Genomic DNA, 20,644 nt, shown 5'->3' on the forward strand with positions numbered 1-20,644 from the left:
CCTGGGACACACAGAGCACAGATACAAAATCTCAACTCCTCTTTTCACCATCCAGAGCACCCCTCTAACACTCTTACCAACCACAAATCCTTTGAGGAGCCATCGCTGTCTCCATCACCCTTTCCCTCTTTCCCCTACCCCATGTTGGAGTCACTGACCACAGGAATCACCTGGTAGATGCTGGAACCCAATTTACAACCTTCCTTCCCCCATCTCTCAACCCCTGGCAAAATAAAAAACGCCGGGTTCAACCCCGGTTAATAGTAAACGCCGGGCTCCTCTGCCAGGAAGTAAACACAACTCTTTCCACTCAGACTGATAAGGACGCTTGTGTGCACAAAATCCAGTAAGCATGACCTGTATGTGCCGGGCCTTGGCTCCAGGCCTAGAGCCTCATGACTTTTTCAAAGACAAGCCAGGGGCCCTGTGGATTCAACTCTTCCTCAATTTATGTTGTGATAGGTAATAGGAAAGAATGGTGAATAAGCACTTAACTGCAAACTTAGCAAATTTAGCATCCATTCCCTCGTCAGCTACAGCCTGTCCCAAAAAATGAAAAACACACTAACACTAGCCTTACTAAACGTCAGGTCTTTGGCAGGAAATCCTTTTTAATCAATGATTTTATTATCAAACAATCTAGATTTTTATGTTTTTAACTGAAACCTGGGTTAGACCATAACAACAGCGCTGCTGTTCTCATGAGTCAGCTCCCCTAACTTCAGTTTTATGAGTGAGAATAGAGTGAATAAGAAAGGAGGTGGAGTCGCCATTTTGCTTAATGACTCATTCCACTGTACGCAAATATGTTATGGAAAGTTTGCTTCTTTGAATATGTGGCTCTTCAATTAAGATCTTCCCTCAAGCGATGTTTCTAAATATTACAGGCCACCTAAATATTGTGCAAACTTCATTGATGACTTCACTGAACTGCTGTCTATAATCGTATTAACTTTGATTGTGTAATCATTGCGGGTGATTTTAACATTCATGTGACAACCCCCAGGACAGGGGGACAAAAGAGCTGTGTTGTTTTTGAGAACTATGGACTGACTCAGCATGTGACGAAGCCCACTCACAATAAGGGACACACTCGGACTTGATTGTCTCAAAGGGTCTGAACATTTCCGAGGTTGTGGTGACTGACGTTGCTCTCTCTGATCATTCCTGTGTTTTCTTTAACGGCACTATCTCTGTGCCCAAAAGTGTCCAAACAAAGATAATCAGAAAACGGTATATCACTGAAAACACCAGTGAAACATTTATTCAGCTTTATCCTCAACACCCGCCCTCTCTGGGCTATCAGTCAGTGAGCTTGTAGACAATTCAACTGTAAAATTACAAATGTTATTGATGCCATTGCTCCACTAAGGTCAAAGTTGTCTCTGGTAAGAAAAGATCTCCATGGAGAAATGTCCTACTGGTGAGAACAGAAAAAAGAGAGTGTAGGAAAGCTGAACGAAGGTGGCGAAAAACAAATCTCCTGGTCATATTAACACCTATAAAGAGAGACTTCGCATTTATAATTTGGAACTGAGGAATGCAAGAAGGTCCTTCTTTGCTGATATTATCTCTAGAAACAATAATAATTCAGTGCTTTGTTTGCTACTGTTGATAGGTTTAACAAACCCTCCGTACCAGTAGCATGAACTTTTATCTACCAAGGCCTGCAATGACTTTGCCTCCTTCTTCAAAGACAAAATTCAGAAGATTAGACAAACAGTCAGTGCCTCCATATCAAGTTCAGGACATTGTGTGTCACAGTGTTCAAGCAAAACTAGTTCCAATATGACAGAATTTCACACAATCAACCATACAAACTGGAGGACATTATTCAACATCTGAAAACCTCGACCTGTTGCCTTGATGTTCTACCAACGGGACTTTTCAAAAATGTTTCCAATTGTTTGACTTGATCTTCTACTTGTGAACACATCATCTCTTCTTTCAGGTATCTTCACAGGCCCTGAAACTGCAGTAATCAAGCCACTTTTAAAAAAGAACAACCTAGACAAGTCACTAATGAGCAACTATAGGCCAATATCAAACCTTCGTTTTAAGTAAAATCATTGAAAAAGTAGTCTTTCAACAACTCAACCATTTCTTGTCACTAAGCAACAGTTTTGATACCTTTCAGTCGGGTTCCGACCACACCACAGCACTGAAACGGCTCTTGTCAAAGTCTTTAATGACATCCACCTTAACACAGATAGTGGCAAAATTTCAATCTTAGTATTACTTGATCCAGTGCTGCATTGACACGGTCGACCATGACATATTACTAGACCGATTGGAAAACTGGGTAGGACTTCTGGCTTAGTACTAAACTGGTTTGAATCCTACCTAAAGAATAGGGATTACTTGTGTCATAGGTAATTATACATCTGAGCGTACAAATATGACGTGCGGAGTTCCGCAAGGCTCCATTCTGGGGCCTCTTCTGTTTAACATCTACATGCTTCCACTGGCTCAGATTATGGAGAAAAACAAAATAAGTTACCATAGTTATGCGGATGACACACAAATTTACATAACCTTATCGCCAGGGGACTATAGTCAAATACAAAAACTGACTAACTGCATCAAACAAATTAACGACTGGATGTGCCAGAACTTTCTGAAATTAATGAAGGAAAAAACTGAGGTAGTTGTTTTTGGAAAAAAGAGGAACGATTAAAAGTCTGCGCTCACTTCAAACAACAATGTAAAAACAACAGACAAAGCCAGAAATCTTGGTGTAGTCATGGACTCAGACCTGAACTTTAACAGCCACATTAAGACAATTACAAAGTCAGCTACTATCACCTAAAGAACATATCAAGGGTTAAAGGACTTATGTGTCAACAGGACTTGGAAAAACTGGTCCATGCTTCATCTTCAGTAGACTTGACTACTGTAACGGGGTCTTTACAGGTCTCCCTAAAAATCAATCAGACAGCTGCAGCTGATTCAGAACGCTGCTGCTCGAGTCCTCACTAAGACCAAGAGACTGGATCACATCACTCCAGTTCTGAAGTCTTTACACTGGCTTCCTGTGTCTCAAAGAATTGATTTCAAAGTACTCTTGCTAGTTTATAAATCCCTTAACGGTTTAGGTCCAAAATACATTTCTGATCTGCTACTACACTATGACCCCCCCAGACCTCTCAGGTCATCTGGGACAGGTCTACTTTCTGTCCCCAGAGTTAGAACTAAACAGGGTGAAGCAGCTTTCAGTTTCTATGCTCCTCATATCTGGAATAAACTCCCAGAAACCTGCAGATCCGCTGCTACTCTCAGTTCTTTTAAATCAAGGCTGAAGACCTTTCTTTTTGATGCTGCTTTCTTTAAATTAATGCTCATTTTCTTTCTTATGCTGCACTGTAACTTTTATTCTTGTGTTTTATGTGTCCTAATGTTTCTATTTTGTTTTAACTGTCAATTCATGTGTCTTATTGATTTTTAATGCTTATGACTTTTAACTGTTTGTACTTGTGTTTTATCTGTTTTAATGATTTTGTGTAAAGCACTTTGAATTGCCCTGTTGCTGAAATGTGCTCTACAAATAAAGCTGCCTTGCCTTGCCTTGCCTTGCCTTTTCTTGGTTTCTTCATGCACATAATACAAATTTGTACCTGGGGTGCCCAAAGTTCCAGCCCTACTGTATATCAAAGCACTTACTATTCCAGTTGTTGGTGTTGTATTAACTGTTGTAGAGTCTGAAAAAGAAAAAGAAATCATAACTATGTGTGTTAAACAGATGTCAAATGTGATAACAACTAGTTATGGAATGCTCCGTCTCCATCTTTTGAAAAACGTACTGGTGACTCCAGATGATGGTGCCAATGTGGCTGTGGTGGTGTTTGGATGTGTTGTAGCAATAGGTGTTGAATCTGAAAACAACGTTTTTAAAATGGAAAAAAATGGTCATCAAGTATGACAATATGAAAGGCGTAGTCCCATCCAAATGTAGTGGCCATTTTGTTACCAGATGTTAATGCTTGTAACACAAACCCAATCTCTTCTAGTCCAGATGACTTCCTATCAAGTTGGAGTACTTACTTGTCACTAATGTTGTTGGTGGTACAAAAGTTGTAGTGTGTAAATCTGTTGTTATATTTTGGGTTGAATCTGAAAATAACAAATCATTTCAACATTATTATATAGTATTCATCGTTTAAAAATGTATAACATTTTTTTTCAAATGTGTTTAATCATGCCTAATTTCTAAATCACTTACTGGTAACTGCAGTTGTTGGTGGAGCTGTGGGTGTAGTAGTGTCAAGTGTTGAATCTAGAACAAAACAAATATTATCGTCATTTGTTTTGTGGTACAGCTTCTAGAAATTCTGTCCTGACCCGACTATAAGACGTTTTATCCCCCTATAAATAGATTGCTCTATATTTTTTGGTCATGAGCAAAGGTAGTTTGGAGAAGGAAGGGCACAGATTTAATGAAAATAACCTCTGTCCAACTGTTAAACATGGGGGGGGGAAAACAATCATGCTTTGGGGTTGTGTTGCAGCCAGTGGCAAAGGAAACATTTCACGAGTAGAAGGAAAAATGGATTCATAAATTTCAGCAAATTTTGGACGCTAACTTGATGCCATCTGTGAAAAAGCTGAAGTTAAAGAGAGGATGGCTTCTACAAATGGATAATGATCCTAAACACACCTCAAAATCCACAGGGATTACACCAAGAGGCGTTAACTGAAGGTCTTGCATTGGCTTTACAATCTCCTGGCCGCAACATAATTGAAAATCTTTTGGCTGGTTACAAGAAAGCGTTTCCAAGCTTTGATACTTGCCAAAGAGAGGTATTAACGCTGCAGGGGGCCCAAAATTTTGCAAAAGACATGTTTTTGTTCCTTTTATTTTGAAATTGTAAATGATGTAAATAAAATCTAACTTTTTGTGACATATTATACGGATGTCTAATCTGTAATTTGATGCCTTTTGGAGATTTATTTCCAACTTTCTGGTTTCTTCATGCACATAAATACAAATTTGTACCTGGGGTGCCCAAACGTTCCAGCCCTACTGTATATCAAAGCACTTACTTGTTCCAGTGTTGGTGTTGTATTAACTGTTGTAGAGTCTGAAAAAGAAAAAGAAATCATACTTATGTGTTAAACAGAAATGTCAAATGTGATAACAACTAGTTATGGAATGCTCCGTCTCCATCTTTTGAAAAACGTACTGGTGACTCCAGATGATGGTGCCGATGTGGCTGTGGTGGTGTTTGGATGTGTTGTAGCAATAGGTGTTGAATCTGAAAACATGTTTTAAATGAAAAAATGGTCATCAATTATGACAATATGAAAGGCGTAGTCCCATCCAAATGTAGTGGCCATTTTGTTACCAGATCTTAATGCTTGTAACACAAACCCAATCTCTTCTAGTCCAGATGACTTCCTATCAGTTGGAGTACTTACTTGTCACAAATGTTGTTGGTGGTTCAAAAGTCGTAGTGTGTAAACCTGTTGTTCCATTTTGGGTTGAATCTGAAAAAACAAATAATTTCAACATTATTATATAGTATTCATTGTATAAAAATGTATCACATTTTTTAAAATGTGTTACTCATTCCTATTTCTAAATCACTTACTGGTAACTGCAGTTGTTGGTGGAGCTGTGGGTGTAGTAGTGTCAAGTGTTGAATCTAGAACAATACAAATATTATCGTCATTTGTTTTGTGGTACAGCTTCTAGAAATTCTGTCCTGACCCGACTATAAGACGTTTTATCCCCCTATAAATAGATTGCTCTATATTTTGTTGGTCATGAGCAAATGTATGTTTGGAGAAGGAAGGGCACAGAATTTGATGAAAAGAACCTCTGTTTAACTGTTAAACATGGGGGGGGGAATCAATCTGTAATTTGATGCCTTTTGGAGATTTATTTCCAACTTTTCAACGTGCTTATGCTTCCTGCTTCTTACAGTGCAGACGCTTTTGCTGCTTGCTCCTGCCTCTGCTTGCATATTTTTGCTGATAATCTTGCTTTTCCTCTGAGAGAAACTATGAGCAGCGGCTCTTGGATACTTATAAATAACTGGACTATACATTTTTTGTAGACACAGTAGGCTATTGCCATATTTTAACCTTTTCCTGCGTGAGTGTGGCCTACCAATAGCTCAAGCCTGTCCTACAGTGACTGTAGCTAAAGCTAATTAGCAGCAAGATGCCTCCTTTCTCCGTGGATGACTACTACAAACTCCTTCAGAAGATTGCACTTCTGGAAACCAAGGTTTACCTTCTAGAAGTGAACGTGGAAGTTAACGGATCTTGTGGAAATGACACCACTTTACCATGGACCCATAACAATGGACAAAAGCATGCTAACACACGGCTAATTAGCACCAACAAAGCTACAAAGAAACAGGAGGGCTGTAGAACGGGTAACAAATCAACAAGTGGCAGTCCTCCCTGGAACTCTTGTGGTGCGAAGCCTAAGAGTAATCATTCTCCTGGGAAATGGGAGGACGACTAACGGCAGGGCACAGCGCCCTGAGATTTGTGATATGACCGGCTGGCCTGCATTATCTTCCGGGCAGAGCGCCTCTTCAACCCCTCTACCTAGTAGGACACAGCCGTGGACAGCTGCAAAAGGGAAAATAAGCAACAAAATGCCCCCCCAACAACCTGGTGTGCAACTGGATAACAGATTTGCTCCTCTGCTGCAAGACGCTGGACAGTCATCTGATGACCGGGACTGCGTTTCATCGCCACACAGCAGGGTAAGGACTGAGAGCAATTCAAAAAGTAAAAAGCTAACAACTGGGCCTCAAACCCTGATTGTGGGTGACTCTGCTATAAAAGATTTAAAAAACAGTAAAAACACCAAAATACTCTGTTTTCCCAAAGACATGGTGTCTGACTTTACCCAAAAAATCCCAGCTATCATAGCAGAACACCCAACTGTGAAGAACATTTTTCTGCATATAGGGTCAAATGATGTTGTAAAGCAACAGTCTGAATTGCAGAGACTGGACTTTAAGGAACTGCTGGACACCGTCAGCTCTCTAAACGCAAATGTGTTTATCAGTGGCCCTATACCGTCAGTCAGAAGAGGAGATGAGAGATTCAGCCGACTGTTGGCACTAAACAAATGGCTTTCAACTGAATGTACCGTCCACTCTCTGCAGTTCATTGACAATTTAAACATTTTCTGGGAGCGCAGACATCTTTTTAAAGCAGATAGACTTTCCCTTAACAAGCCAGGAGTAAAGCTGTTCACCTCTAATCTGCTTTACTTTCTGCGCTACACATCTGCCAAGGACACGAGACAAGACGAATCAAAACAAAAGGAAGACACAACAAAGTGTGGCAGTGATCCACCACAGCCCCCACCTGAGCAAAGATTTGACCCTGGGACACCACAGAGCACAGATACAAAATCTCAACTCCTCTTTTCACCCATCCAGCACCCCTCTAACACTCTTACCAACCCCAAATCCTTTGAGGAGCCATCGCTGTCTCCACTCACCCTTTCCCCTCTTTCCCCTACCCCCATGTTGGAGTTCACTGACCACATGAATCACCTGGTAGATGCTGGAACCAAATTTACACCCCTCCTTCCCCCATCTCTCAACCCCTGGCAAAAATAAAACGCCGGGTTCAACCCCGGTTAATAGTAAAACGCCGGGCTCCTCTGCCAGGAAGTAAACAAACTCTTTCCACTCAGACTGATAAGGACGCTTGTGTGCAAAATCCAGTAAGCATGACCTGATATGTGCCGGGCCTTGGCTCCAGGCCTAGAGACACTCATGACTTTTTCAAAGACAAGCCCGGGCCCTGTGGATTCAACTCTTCCTCAATTTATGTTGTGATAGGTAATAGGAAAAGAATGGTGAATAAGCACTTAACTGCAAACTTAGCAAATTTAGCATCCATTCCTCGTCAGCTACAGCCTGTCCCAAAAAATGAAAACACACTAACACTAGCCTTACTAAACGTCAGGTCTTTGGCAGGAAAGTCCTTTTTAATCAATGATTTTATTATCAAACACAATCTAGATTTTATGTTTTTAACTGAAACCTGGTTAGACCATAACACAGCGCTGCTGTTCTCATCGAGTCAGCTCCCCCTAACTTCAGTTTTATGAGTGAGAATAGAGTGAATAAGAAAGGAGGTGGAGTCGCCATTTTGCTTAATGACTCATTCCACTGTACGCAAATATGTTATGGAAGTTTGCTTCTTTTGAATATGTGGCTCTTCAATAAGATCTTCCCCTCAAGCGATGTTTCTAAATATCTACAGGCCACCTAAATATTGTGCAACCTTCATTGATGACTTCACTGAACTGCTGTCTATAATCTGTATTAACTTTGATTGTGTAATCATTGCGGGTGATTTTAACATTCATGTTGACAACCCCCAGGACAGGGGGACCAAAGAGCTGTGTTGTGTTTTTGAGAACTATGGACTGACTCAGCATGTGACGAAGCCCACTCACAATAAGGGACACACTCTGGACTTGATTGTCTCAAAGGGTCTGAACATTTCCGAGGTTGTGGTGACTGACGTTGCTCTCTCTGATCATTCCTGTGTTTTCTTTAACGGCACTATCTCTGTGCCCAAAAGTGTCCAAACAAAGATAATCAGAAAACGGTATATCACTGAAAACACCAGTGAAACATTTATTCAGCTTTTCTCCTCCACACCCGCCCTCTCTGGGCTATCAGTCAGTGAGCTTGTAGACAATTTCAACTGTAAAATTACAAATGTTATTGATGCCATTGCTCCCACTAAGGTCAAAGTTGTCTCTGGTAAGAAAAGATCTCCATGGAGAAATGTCCTACTGGTGAGAACAGAAAAAGAGAGTGTAGGAAAGCTGAACGAAGGTGGCGAAAAACAAATCTCCTGGTCCATTATAACACCTATAAAGAGAGACTTCGCATTTATAATTTGGAACTGAGGATGCAAGAAGGTCCTTCTTTTCTGATATTATCTCTAGAAACAATAATAATTCACGTGCTTTGTTTGCTACTGTTGATAGGTTAACAAACCCTCCAGTACCAGTAGCATCTGAACTTTTATCTACCAAGGCCTGCAATGACTTTGCCTCCTTCTTCAAAGACAAAATTCAGAAGATTAGACAAACAGTCAGTGCCTCCATATCAAGTTCAGGACATGTGTTGTCACAGTGTTCAAGCAAACTAGTTCCAATATGACAGAATTTCACACAATCAACCATACAAACCTGGAGGACATTATTCAACATCTGAAAACCTCGACCTGTTGCCTTGATGTTCTACCAACGGGACTTTTCAAAAATGTTTCCAATTGTTTGACTTCTGATCTTCTACAGATTGTGAACACATCTCTTCTTTCAGGTATCTTTCCACAGGCCCTGAAAACTGCAGTAATCAAGCCACTTTTAAAAAAGAACAACCTAGACAAGTCACTAATGAGCAACTATAGGCCAATATCAAACCTTCCGTTTTTAAGTAAAATCATTGAAAAAGTAGTCTTTCAACAACTCAACCATTTCTTGTCACTAAGCAACAGTTTTGATACCTTTCAGTCGGGTTTCCGACCACACCACAGCACTGAAACGGCTCTTGTCAAAGTCTTTAATGACATCCACCTTAACACAGATAGTGGCAAAATTTCAATCTTAGTATTACTTGATCTCAGTGCTGCATTTGACACGGTCGACCATGACATATTACTAGACCGATTGGAAAACTGGGTAGGACTTTCTGGCTTAGTACTAAACTGGTTTGAATCCTACCTAAAGAATAGGGATTACTTTGTGTCAATAGGTAATTATACATCTGAGCGTACAAATATGACGTGCGGAGTTCCGCAAGGCTCCATTCTGGGGCCTCTTCTGTTTAACATCTACATGCTTCCACTGGCTCAGATTATGGAGAAAAACAAAATAAGTTACCATAGTTATGCGGATGACACACAAATTTACATAACCTTATCGCCAGGGGACTATAGTCAAATACAAAAACTGACTAACTGCATCAAACAAATTAACGACTGGATGTGCCAGAACTTTCTGAAATTAAATGAAGGAAAAACTGAGGTAGTTGTTTTTGGAAAAAAAGAGGAACGATTAAAAGTCTGCGCTCAGCTTCAAACAACAATGTTAAAAACAACAGACAAAGCCAGAAATCTTGGTGTAGTCATGGACTCAGACCTGAACTTTAACAGCCACATTAAGACAATTACAAAGTCAGCCTACTATCACCTAAAGAACATATCAAGGGTTAAAGGACTTATGTGTCAACAGGACTTGGAAAAACTGGTCCATGCTTTCATCTTCAGTAGACTTGACTACTGTAACGGGGTCTTTACAGGTCTCCCTAAAAAATCAATCAGACAGCTGCAGCTGATTCAGAACGCTGCTGCTCGAGTCCTCACTAAGACCAAGAGACTGGATCACATCACTCCAGTTCTGAAGTCTTTACACTGGCTTCCTGTGTCTCAAAGAATTGATTTCAAAGTACTCTTGCTAGTTTATAAATCCCTTAACGGTTTAGGTCCAAAATACATTTCTGATCTGCTACTACACTATGACCCCCCCAGACCTCTCAGGTCATCTGGGACAGGTCTACTTTCTGTCCCCAGAGTCAGAACTAAACAGGGTGAAGCAGCTTTCAGTTTCTATGCTCCTCATATCTGGAATAAACTCCCAGAAACCTGCAGATCCGCTGCTACTCTCAGTTCTTTTAAATCAAGGCTGAAGACCTTTCTTTTTGATGCTGCCTTTCTTTAAATTAATGCTCATTTCTTTCTTATGCTGCACTGTAACTTTTATTCTTGTGTTTTATGTGTCCTAATGTTTCTATTTTGTTTTTAACTGTCAATTCATGTGTCTTATTGATTTTTAATGCTTATGACTTTTAACTGTTTGTACTTGTGTTTTATCTGTTTTAATGATTTTGTGTAAAGCACTTTGAATTGCCCTGTTGCTGAAATGTGCTCTACAAATAAAGCTGCCTTGCCTTGCCTTGCCTTGCCTTTTCTTGGTTTCTTCATGCACATAAATACAAATTTGTACCTGGGGTGCCCAAACGTTCCAGCCCTACTGTATATCAAAGCACTTACTTATTCCAGTTGTTGGTGTTGTATTAACTGTTGTAGAGTCTGAAAAAGAAAAAGAAATCATAACTATGTGTGTTAAACAGATGTCAAATGTGATAACAACTAGTTATGGAATGCTCCGTCTCCATCTTTTGAAAAACGTACTGGTGACTCCAGATGATGGTGCCAATGTGGCTGTGGTGGTGTTTGGATGTGTTGTAGCAATAGGTGTTGAATCTGAAAACAACGTTTTAAAATGGAAAAAATGGTCATCAAGTATGACAATATGAAAGGCGTAGTCCCATCCAAATGTAGTGGCCATTTTGTTACCAGATGTTAATGCTTGTAACACAAACCCAATCTCTTCTAGTCCAGATGACTTCCTATCAAGTTGGAGTACTTACTTGTCACTAATGTTGTTGGTGGTACAAAAGTTGTAGTGTGTAAATCTGTTGTTATATTTTGGGTTGAATCTGAAAATAACAAATCATTTCAACATTATTATATAGTATTCATCGTTTAAAAATGTATAACATTTTTTTTCAAATGTGTTAATCATGCCTAATTTCTAAATCACTTACTGGTAACTGCAGTTGTTGGTGGAGCTGTGGGTGTAGTAGTGTCAAGTGTTGAATCTAGAACAAAACAAATATTATCGTCATTTGTTTTGTGGTACAGCTTCTAGAAATTCTGTCCTGACCCGACTATAAGACGTTTTATCCCCCTATAAATAGATTGCTCTATATTTTTTTGGTCATGAGCAAAGGTATGTTTGGAGAAGGAAGGGCACAGAATTTAATGAAAATAACCTCTGTCCAACTGTTAAACATGGGGGGGGGGAAACAATCATGCTTTGGGGTTGTGTTGCAGCCAGTGGCAAAGGAAACATTTCACGAGTAGAAGGAAAAATGGATTCAATAAAATTTCAGCAAATTTTGGACGCTAACTTGATGCCATCTGTGAAAAAGCTGAAGTTAAAGAGAGGATGGCTTCTACAAATGGATAATGATCCTAAACACACCTCAAAATCCACAGGGGATTACACCAAGAGGCGTTAACTGAAGGTCTTGCATTGGCCTTTACAATCTCCTGGCCGCAACATAATTGAAAATCTTTTGGCTGGTTACAAGAAGCGTTTCCAAGCTTTGATACTTGCCAAAGAGAGGTATTAACGCTGCAGGGGGCCCAAAATTTAGCAAAAGACATGTTTTTGTTTCCTTTTATTTTGAAATTGTAAATGATGTAAATAAAATCTAACTTTTTGTGACATATTATACGGATGTCTAATCTGTAATTTGATGCCTTTTGGAGATTTATTTCCAACTTTTCTTGGTTTCTTCATGCACATAAATACAAATTTGTACCTGGGGTGCCCAAACGTTCCAGCCCTACTGTATATCAAAGCACTTACTTGTTCCAGTTGTTGGTGTTGTATTAACTGTTGTAGAGTCTGAAAAAGAAAAAGAAATCATACTTATGTGTGTTAAACAGAAATGTCAAATGTGATAACAACTAGTTATGGAATGCTCCGTCTCCATCTTTTGAAAAACGTACTGGTGACTCCAGATGATGGTGCCGATGTGGCTGTGGTGGTGTTTGGATGTGTTGTAGCAATAGGTGTTGAATCTGAAAACATGTTTTAAAATGAAAAAATGGTCATCAATTATGACAATATGAAAGGCGTAGTCCCATCCAAATGTAGTGGCCATTTTGTTACCAGATCTTAATGCTTGTAACACAAACCCAATCTCTTCTAGTCCAGATGACTTCCTATCAAGTTGGAGTACTTACTTGTCACAAATGTTGTTGGTGGTTCAAAAGTCGTAGTGTGTAAACCTGTTGTTCCATTTTGGGTTGAATCTGAAAATAACAAATAATTTCAACATTATTATATAGTATTCATTGTATAAAAATGTATCACATTTTTTTAAAATGTGTTACTCATTCCTAATTTCTAAATCACTTACTGGTAACTGCAGTTGTTGGTGGAGCTGTGGGTGTAGTAGTGTCAAGTGTTGAATCTAGAACAATACAAATATTATCGTCATTTGTTTTGTGGTACAGCTTCTAGAAATTCTGTCCTGACCCGACTATAAGACGTTTTATCCCCCTATAAATAGATTGCTCTATATTTTGTTGGTCATGAGCAAATGTATGTTTGGAGAAGGAAGGGCACAGAATTTGATGAAAAGAACCTCTGTTTAACTGTTAAACATGGGGGGGGGAATCAATCATGCTTTGGGGTTGTATTGCAGCCAGTGGCACAGGAAACATTTCACGATTAGAAGGAAAAATGGATTCAATAAAATTTCAGCAAATTTTGGACGCTAACTTGATGCCATCTGTGAAAAAGCTGAAGTTAAAAAGAGGATGGCTTCTACAAATGGATAATGATCCTAAACACACCTCAAAATCCACAGGGGATTACAGCAAGAGGCGTAAACTGAAGGTCTTGCCATGGCCTTTACAATCTCCTGGCCGCAACATAATTGAAAATCTTTTGGCTGGTTGCAAGAAGCGTTTCCAAGCTTTGATACTTGCAAAAGAGAGGTCTTAACTCTGCAGGGGGCCCAGAATTTTGCAGAAGCCATTTTTTTGTTTTCTGTTATTTTGAAAGTGTAAATGATGGCAATAAAATCTAACTTTTTGTGACATATTATACGGATGTCTTATCTGTAATTTGATGCCTTTTGGAGATTTATTTCCATCTCTTCTTGGTTTCTTCATGCACATAAATACAAATTTGTACCTGGGGTGCCCAAACGTTCCAGCCCTACTGTATATCAAAGCACTTACTTGTTCCAGTTGTTGGTGTTGTATTAACTGTTGTAGAGTCTGAAAAAGAAAAAGAAATCATAACTATGTGTGTTAAACAGATGTCAAATGTGATAACAACTAGTTATGGAATGCTCCGTCTCCATCTTTTGAAAAACGTACTGGTGACTCCAGATGATGGTGCCGATGTGGCTGTGGTGGTGTTTGGATGTGTTGTAGCAATAGGTGTTGAATCTGAAAACAACGTTTTAAAATGAAAAAATGGTCATCAAGTATGACAATTTGAAAGGCGTAGTCCCATCCAAATGTAGTGGCCATTTTGTTACCAGATCTTAATGCTTGTAACACAAACCCAATCTCTTCTAGTCCAGATGACTTCCTATCAAGTTGGAGTACTTACTTGTCACAAATGTTGTTGGTGGTACAAAAGTTGTGGTGTGTAAATCTGTTGTTCCATTTTGGGTTGAATCTGAAAATAACAAATCATTTCAACATTATTATATAGTATTCATCGTTTAAAAATGTATAACATTTTTTTTCAAATGTGTTAATCATGCCTAATTTCTAAATCACTTACTGGTAACTGCAGTTGTTGGTGGAGCTGTGGGTGTAGTAGTGTCAAGTGTTGAATCTAGAACAAAACAAATATTATCGTCATTTGTTTTGTGGTACAGCTTCTAGAAATTCTGTCCTGACCCGACTATAAGACGGTTTATCCCCCTATAAATAGATTGCTCTATATTTTGTTGGTCATGAGCAAAGGTATGTTTGGAGAAAAAAGGGCAGAGAATTTAATGAAAAGAACCACTGTCCAACTGTTAAACATGGGGGGGGGGGGATCAATCATGCTTTGGGGTTGTATTGCAGCCAGTGGACCTGGGAACATTTCACGAGTAGAAGAAAAAATGGATTTAATAAAATTTCAGCAAATTTTGGGCGCTAACTTGATGCCATCTGTGAAAAAGCTGAAGTTAAAGAGAAGATGGCTTCTACAAATGGATAATGATCCTAAACACACCTCAAAATCCACAGGGGATTACATCAAGAGGGCGTAAAATGAAGGTCTTGCCATGGCCTTTACAATCTCCTGGCCGCAACATAATTGAAAATCTTTTGGCTGGTTACAAGAAGCGTTTCCAAGCTTTGATACTTGCCAAAGAGAGGTCTTAACTCTGCAGGGGGCCCAAACTTTTGCAGAAGCCATTTTTTTGTTTTCTGTTATTTTGAAAGTGTAAATGATGGCAATAAAATCTATCTTTTTGTGACATATTATACGGATGTCTTATCTGTAATTTGATGCCTTTTGGAGATTTATTTCCAACTTTTCTTGGTTTCTTCATGCACATAAATACAAATTTGTACCTGGGGTGCCCAAACGTTCCAGCCCTACTGTATATCAAAGCACTTACTTGTTCCAGTTGTTGGTGTTGTATTAACTGTTGTAGAGTCTGAAAAAGAAAAAATAACTAGAACTGCACGCAGTTTCAACGGGGTCCAAGCCTCCCCGCGCCAGTCGTCCCCAGCGAACCGGGGAAATGTCCTATGTTGATCAGAGCGCCCCCTAAGGGCCTGTCTTTACCAAATTTGGCAGTGAGCCTCCGGGCGGCGGGCGAAACAATCATTTCCGGTTTGGTTTTGATAGCATTTACTGTGGCAGAGATATTGCAATTGCAAATTCCCCATTTAAACGCATTGACTTTGTCCACAAAATCATCAAACGTCGATTACAGCGCCCCCTAATGGCCCATCGTTACCAAATTATGTATGAAGCTTCCGTGCGGCATGCCAAACAATCACCCCAAGTTTGGTGTCGATACCACGTATTTTGGCCAAGATATGGCAAAGTTTGTTCGTGAAAAACACACATTTTTGTATTTGTGGCGCCCCCTAGCGGCCAATGTTCGTCAAATTTGGTACAGAGCCTCAGGGGGTCATAGCAAGTAATATTCTAAAGTTTGGCTTTGATAGCATTTATTTTGGCCGAGATATGGCAAAGGAAATGTTTCCATAGCTAGCTACACAAATTTGTTTGCGTGTAACACGCGCAATTTTTATCCTATAAAAATTCTTTATACAACTTTGTGTCAGGTCGGTCTGGAGATGCTATGTGCCAAGTTTCGTGCAGATCCATTGCACGGTCTCGGAGGAGATAGAAAAAGTAGGTTTTTGATAAATCGCGATTTTTCACGCATAAAAGTGTAGGCGGAAATGGGCGTGGCCTATATCACGAGATTCAGTAGGATCCAGGGAACGCGTGGATGTAAGGTTTTTAAATTTCCGATGTACGGTTTGCGAGTTATAGGGCAAAACGCGTTTTGTCCTGGTATAGCGCCACCTAGTGGTGGAAGTATGCCAATTTTTTTGGCTGAGGTCTGTGCGGACTTTTGGACCAGTCCTGAAAATGGCGCGTCGCCACCATGTACGGTTTAGGCTGCAGCACCACTTTTATGTGGCGTGGAATAATAACTAGAACTGCACGCAGTTTCAACGGGGTCCAAGCCTCCCCGCGCCAGTCGTCCCCAGCGACCCGGGGAAATGTTCTATGTTGATTAGACCGCCTGTAGAGGGCCTGTCTTTACCAAATTTGGCAGTGGGCCTCCGGGTGGTGGGCGAAACAATCATTACTGGCTTGGTTTTGATAGCATGTACTGTGGCAGAGATATTGCAAATGCAAATTTTCCATTTAAATGCATTGACTTTGTCCACAAAACCAACAAACGTCGATTATAGCGCCCCCTAGTGGCCCATCGTTACCAAATTTGGTATGAAGCTTCCGTGCGGCATGCCAAACAATCACCCCAAGTTTGGTGTTGATACCACGTATTTTGGCCGAGATATGGCAAAGTACGTTCGTGAAAAACACACTTTTTTGTATTTGTGGCGCCCCCTAGCGGCCAATGTTCGTCAAATTTGGTACAGAGCCTCAGGGGGTCATAGCAAGTAATATTCTAAAGTTTGGCTTTGATAGCATTTATTTTGGCCGAGATATGGCAAAGGAAATGTTTCCATAGCTAGCTACACAAATTTGTTTGCGTGTAACACGCGCAATTTTTATCCTATAAAAATTCTTTATACAACTTTGTGTCAGGTTGGTCTGGAGATGCTATGTGCCAAGTTTCGTGCAGATCCATTGCACGGTCTCGGAGGAGATAGAAAAAGTAGGTTTTTGATAAATCGCGATTTTTCACGCATAAAAGTGTAGGCGGAAATGGGCGTGGCCTATATCACGAGATTCAGTAGGATCCAGGGAACGCGTGGATGTAAGGTTTTTAAATTTCCGATGTACGGTTTGGGAGTTATAGGGCCAAACGTGTTTTTTCTCTGCTATAGCGCCACCTAGTGGTAGAAGTGGATGAATTTTTTTGGCTGAGGTCTTTGCGGACTTTTGGACCAGTCCTGAAAATGGCGCGTCGCCACCATGTACGGTTTAGGCTGCAGCACCACTTTTATGCGGAGAAGAAAAATAATGGACTAGAACTGCACGCAGTTTCAACGGGGTCCAAGCCTCCCCGCGCCAGTCGTCCCCAGCGACCCGGGGAATTGTTCTATGTTGATTAAAGCGCCCCCGGAGGGCCTGTCTACCAAATTTGGCAGTGAGGCCTCCGGGCGGTGGGGTTGAAACAATCATTGCCGGTTTGGTTTTGATAGCATTTACTGCGGCAGAGATTTGCAATTGCAAATTCCCCATTTTAAACGCATTGACTTTGTCCACAAATCATCAAACGTCGATTATAGCGCCCCTAATGGCCCATCGTTACAAATATGTATGAAGCGTGCGTGCGGCATGCCAAAAAACAATCACCCCAAGTTGGTGTCGATTACCACGTATTTGGGACGATATTGGCCAAAGGTTGTTCGTGGAAAAACACACACATTTTTTGTGATTTGTGGGCCCCTAGGGCCAATGTTCCGTCAAATTTGGTACAGAGCCTCAGGGGGTCATAGCAAGTAATATTGTAAGAGTTTGGCTTGAATAGCATTTACTTTGGCCGAGATATGGCAAAGGAAATTTTTCCATAGCTAGCTACACAAAATTGTTTGCGTGTAACACGCGCAATTTTATCCTATAAAAATTCTTTATACAACTTTGTGTCAGGTCGGTCTGGAGATGCTATGTGCCAAGTTTCTGCAGATCCTTGCACGGTCTCGGAGGAGATAGAAAAAGTAGGGTTTTTGATAAATCGCGATTTTTTCACGCAAAAAGTCTAGGCGGGGAATGGGCGTGGCGGATATCACGAGATTCGTAGGATCCAGGGAACGCGTGGATGTGTAGGTTTTTAAATTTCCGATGTACGGTTGGAGTTAAGGGCCAAAACGTGGTTTTTTCTCTGCATAGCGCACTAGTGGTAGAAGTGGATGAATTTTTTGGCTGAGGTCTTTGCGGACTTTGGACCCAGGTCCTGAAAAATGGCGCGTCGCCACCATGTACGGTTTAGGCTGCAGCAACATTTATGCGGGAGAAGAAAAATAATGGAGGATAATGGAAAATCTTATCCGGGAAAACAATAGGGTTCCACAGCCTGCTGGTGAACCGGTATCGCCTTGCGATACCGCGGTGCACGCAATCCGCGGGCTGGACCCCTAATAATGGAAAATCTTACCGAAAACAATAGGGTTCCACAGCCCTGCGTCGTTGATGAACGCGTATCGCCTTGCGATACCGCGGTGCACGCATCCTCGGGCTTGGACCCCTAATTATGTGTGGTAAATAGAGATGTCAAATGTGATAACAACTAGTTATGGAATGCTCCGTTCCATCTTTTGAAAAAACGTACTGGTGACTTCAGATGTGGTGCCGATGTGGCTGTGGTGGTGTTGGATGTGTGTAGCAATAGGTGTTGAATCTGAAAACAACGTTTTAAAATGAAAAAATGGTCATCAAGTATGACAATATGAAGGCCATTAGTCCCTTCAAATGTAGTGGTCCCTTTGTACCAGCTCTGAATGCTTGAAACACAAACCCAATCTTTCAGTCCAGATGACTTCCTATCAAGTTGAGTACTACTTGTACCAAATGTTGTGGTGGTACAAAAGTCGTGGTGTGTAAATCTGTTGTTCCATTTTGGGTTGAATCTGAAAATACAAATCATTTCAAATTATTATATAGTATCACGTTAAAAATGTATAAACATTTTTTTTTCAAATGTGTTAATCATGCCTAATTTATAAATCACTTATGGTAACTGCAAGTGTTGGTTGAGCTGTGGGGTAGTAGTGTCAAGTGTTGAATCTAGAACAATACAAATATTATCGTCATTTGTTTTGTGGTACAGCTTCTAGAAATTCTGTCCTGACCCGACTATAAGACGTTTTATCCCCCTATAAATAGATTGTTCTATACGTTGTTGGTCTTGGCTTGTACACACCAATACACATCCAGGGCAACAGGTGGGGCCAAATAGCAGGAACCTCAATATCTGGAGCCGTCAATCAAAACTCACTATAACACTTCTTGAGGCCGCATGGGTTTTGCAATAATAATAATAAAATAGTAATAGTAATATCATGGTGTTCTGGTTATGTGGCCTGTGGCTGTCATTAATTTGCACTTTGTTCACTTGTAGATGTTTTTAGTTTTTTCTCTATTCATTAAATATGTTTTTTTTCTTCCTATTTATTACATTTCTGTCTCACTGTTCTATTTATTGATTTACGTTTTTAGTTGTGCTAACTTTTAGATTGGGGGGGTGTTGCAGCAATAGGTGTCTGTGTCAAAGGGGAATGTCAACATGTGTAACAACTCTGTGTGCCACTAACTTGGTGTTACATGTGAATTGCCATCAAGTGTTTTAGTTTAACTAATAGCATTTGTTTTTGTGCATGCATGTTTGATTTTAATTCTGTTTATGTATTTTTATTGCAGGAACTGTTGGTACAGAGTGTTGACATATGTATACACCCCACTACGACGACACGGTAGCCTCTCCCTTTGACTTTCGGACAGCATTGCTTATTTATCTGTGTACAGATAAATAAAGGAAAGTCCTCTAGCTACCCGCTGAGTGTGTAGAAAAGAACTGGCTTGCGTGTTACCCTTGACTAAGAGCTGTCCTTATTCCTCCCCCGGGGTCTGCCGTGGGGGTATCGCAACGCGGAGTGGCGTTGGGGAGAGAAGCCCAGGCTACCCTTGGCTGAACCGGACGCTCCTTTTGGGACCTACGTACCGAACAGACTGTCACATGGACTTAGGAGTTGTGACAGGGAGATCGGGCTGACATTTCCAGACTTTAGTTTTTATTACCTGTTTTTTTAATGACGGAAGAACTGTTTTATTATTATTTTTATAAAGTGCTTAATTTAAGTAGCGGTCTGGTCCTGGGCCATTTTTGTCAGTGGAAATAATTGCTGGTATTTCTTAAACGGACGCATCACCTCCCGGTGTGTCATCTGCATAGATGACTAGTTACTTGTTACATTCTATTACTGAACACAAAGAAAACTGAACTTGATGACGTTATGTGAGGATTTGTTTGGTGGGTTCCAGGTGAGACTGAAATATTTCCTTACTGCATATACTTAAACATATTACTTAACCTAAAATAAAGTGGAACAATTTGGACTTGTCATGAAGATGATATAAAGTTTGATTTCACTATTAAAAGCTTTTATAACTGTCCCATGAATAATTCCCTTGACCTCGAGTAGAGTGAAGCTCAGATCAAGTACTCTACTTTATACTGTAACACTCATTTCTGTGGTGGTTTTGGTGGTTTCTGAGTTTGTTTTTGGGTCCTGTCTTGTCTCCCCGTGTTTGTGTCTTGGTGTCCTCCCCGGTCTGTTGTGGTAGTCTGTCTTGTGTCCCCTTGTGAGTGTCTGGATGTTCTGTTTCCTGTTTTATGTTGATAGT

General features: G+C 40.4%; 1 protein-coding gene across 1 annotated transcript in view; it reads right to left on the reverse strand.

Moving 5' to 3' along the window:
* Positions 1-3,660: 3,660 nt before the first annotated feature.
* Positions 3,661-20,644, reverse strand: part of LOC116686406 (uncharacterized protein PB18E9.04c) — a gene marked incomplete at its 3' end in the record, with an annotated part of 51,747 nt that continues 34,763 nt past the window's right edge. The window contains exons 14-34 of the mRNA XM_032511409.1: positions 18,573-18,641; positions 15,207-15,245; positions 14,375-14,428; positions 14,198-14,266; positions 13,960-14,031; positions 13,819-13,857; positions 12,990-13,043; positions 12,814-12,882; positions 12,577-12,648; positions 12,434-12,472; positions 11,604-11,657; positions 11,427-11,495; positions 11,188-11,259; positions 11,047-11,085; positions 5,589-5,642; positions 5,416-5,484; positions 5,181-5,252; positions 5,041-5,078; positions 4,220-4,273; positions 3,801-3,872; positions 3,661-3,698 (exon numbers count right to left, since the gene is read on the reverse strand). Coding sequence (XP_032367300.1) covers positions 3,661-3,698; positions 3,801-3,872; positions 4,220-4,273; positions 5,041-5,078; positions 5,181-5,252; positions 5,416-5,484; positions 5,589-5,642; positions 11,047-11,085; positions 11,188-11,259; positions 11,427-11,495; positions 11,604-11,657; positions 12,434-12,472; positions 12,577-12,648; positions 12,814-12,882; positions 12,990-13,043; positions 13,819-13,857; positions 13,960-14,031; positions 14,198-14,266; positions 14,375-14,428; positions 15,207-15,245; positions 18,573-18,641 — 1,207 coding nt within the window. The remainder of the gene's footprint in view (positions 3,699-3,800; positions 3,873-4,219; positions 4,274-5,040; positions 5,079-5,180; positions 5,253-5,415; positions 5,485-5,588; positions 5,643-11,046; positions 11,086-11,187; positions 11,260-11,426; positions 11,496-11,603; positions 11,658-12,433; positions 12,473-12,576; positions 12,649-12,813; positions 12,883-12,989; positions 13,044-13,818; positions 13,858-13,959; positions 14,032-14,197; positions 14,267-14,374; positions 14,429-15,206; positions 15,246-18,572; positions 18,642-20,644) is intronic.

This window comes from Etheostoma spectabile, unplaced genomic scaffold (assembly GCF_008692095.1).
Source record: "Etheostoma spectabile isolate EspeVRDwgs_2016 unplaced genomic scaffold, UIUC_Espe_1.0 scaffold362, whole genome shotgun sequence".
Classification (NCBI taxonomy): Eukaryota; Metazoa; Chordata; class Actinopteri; order Perciformes; family Percidae; genus Etheostoma; species Etheostoma spectabile.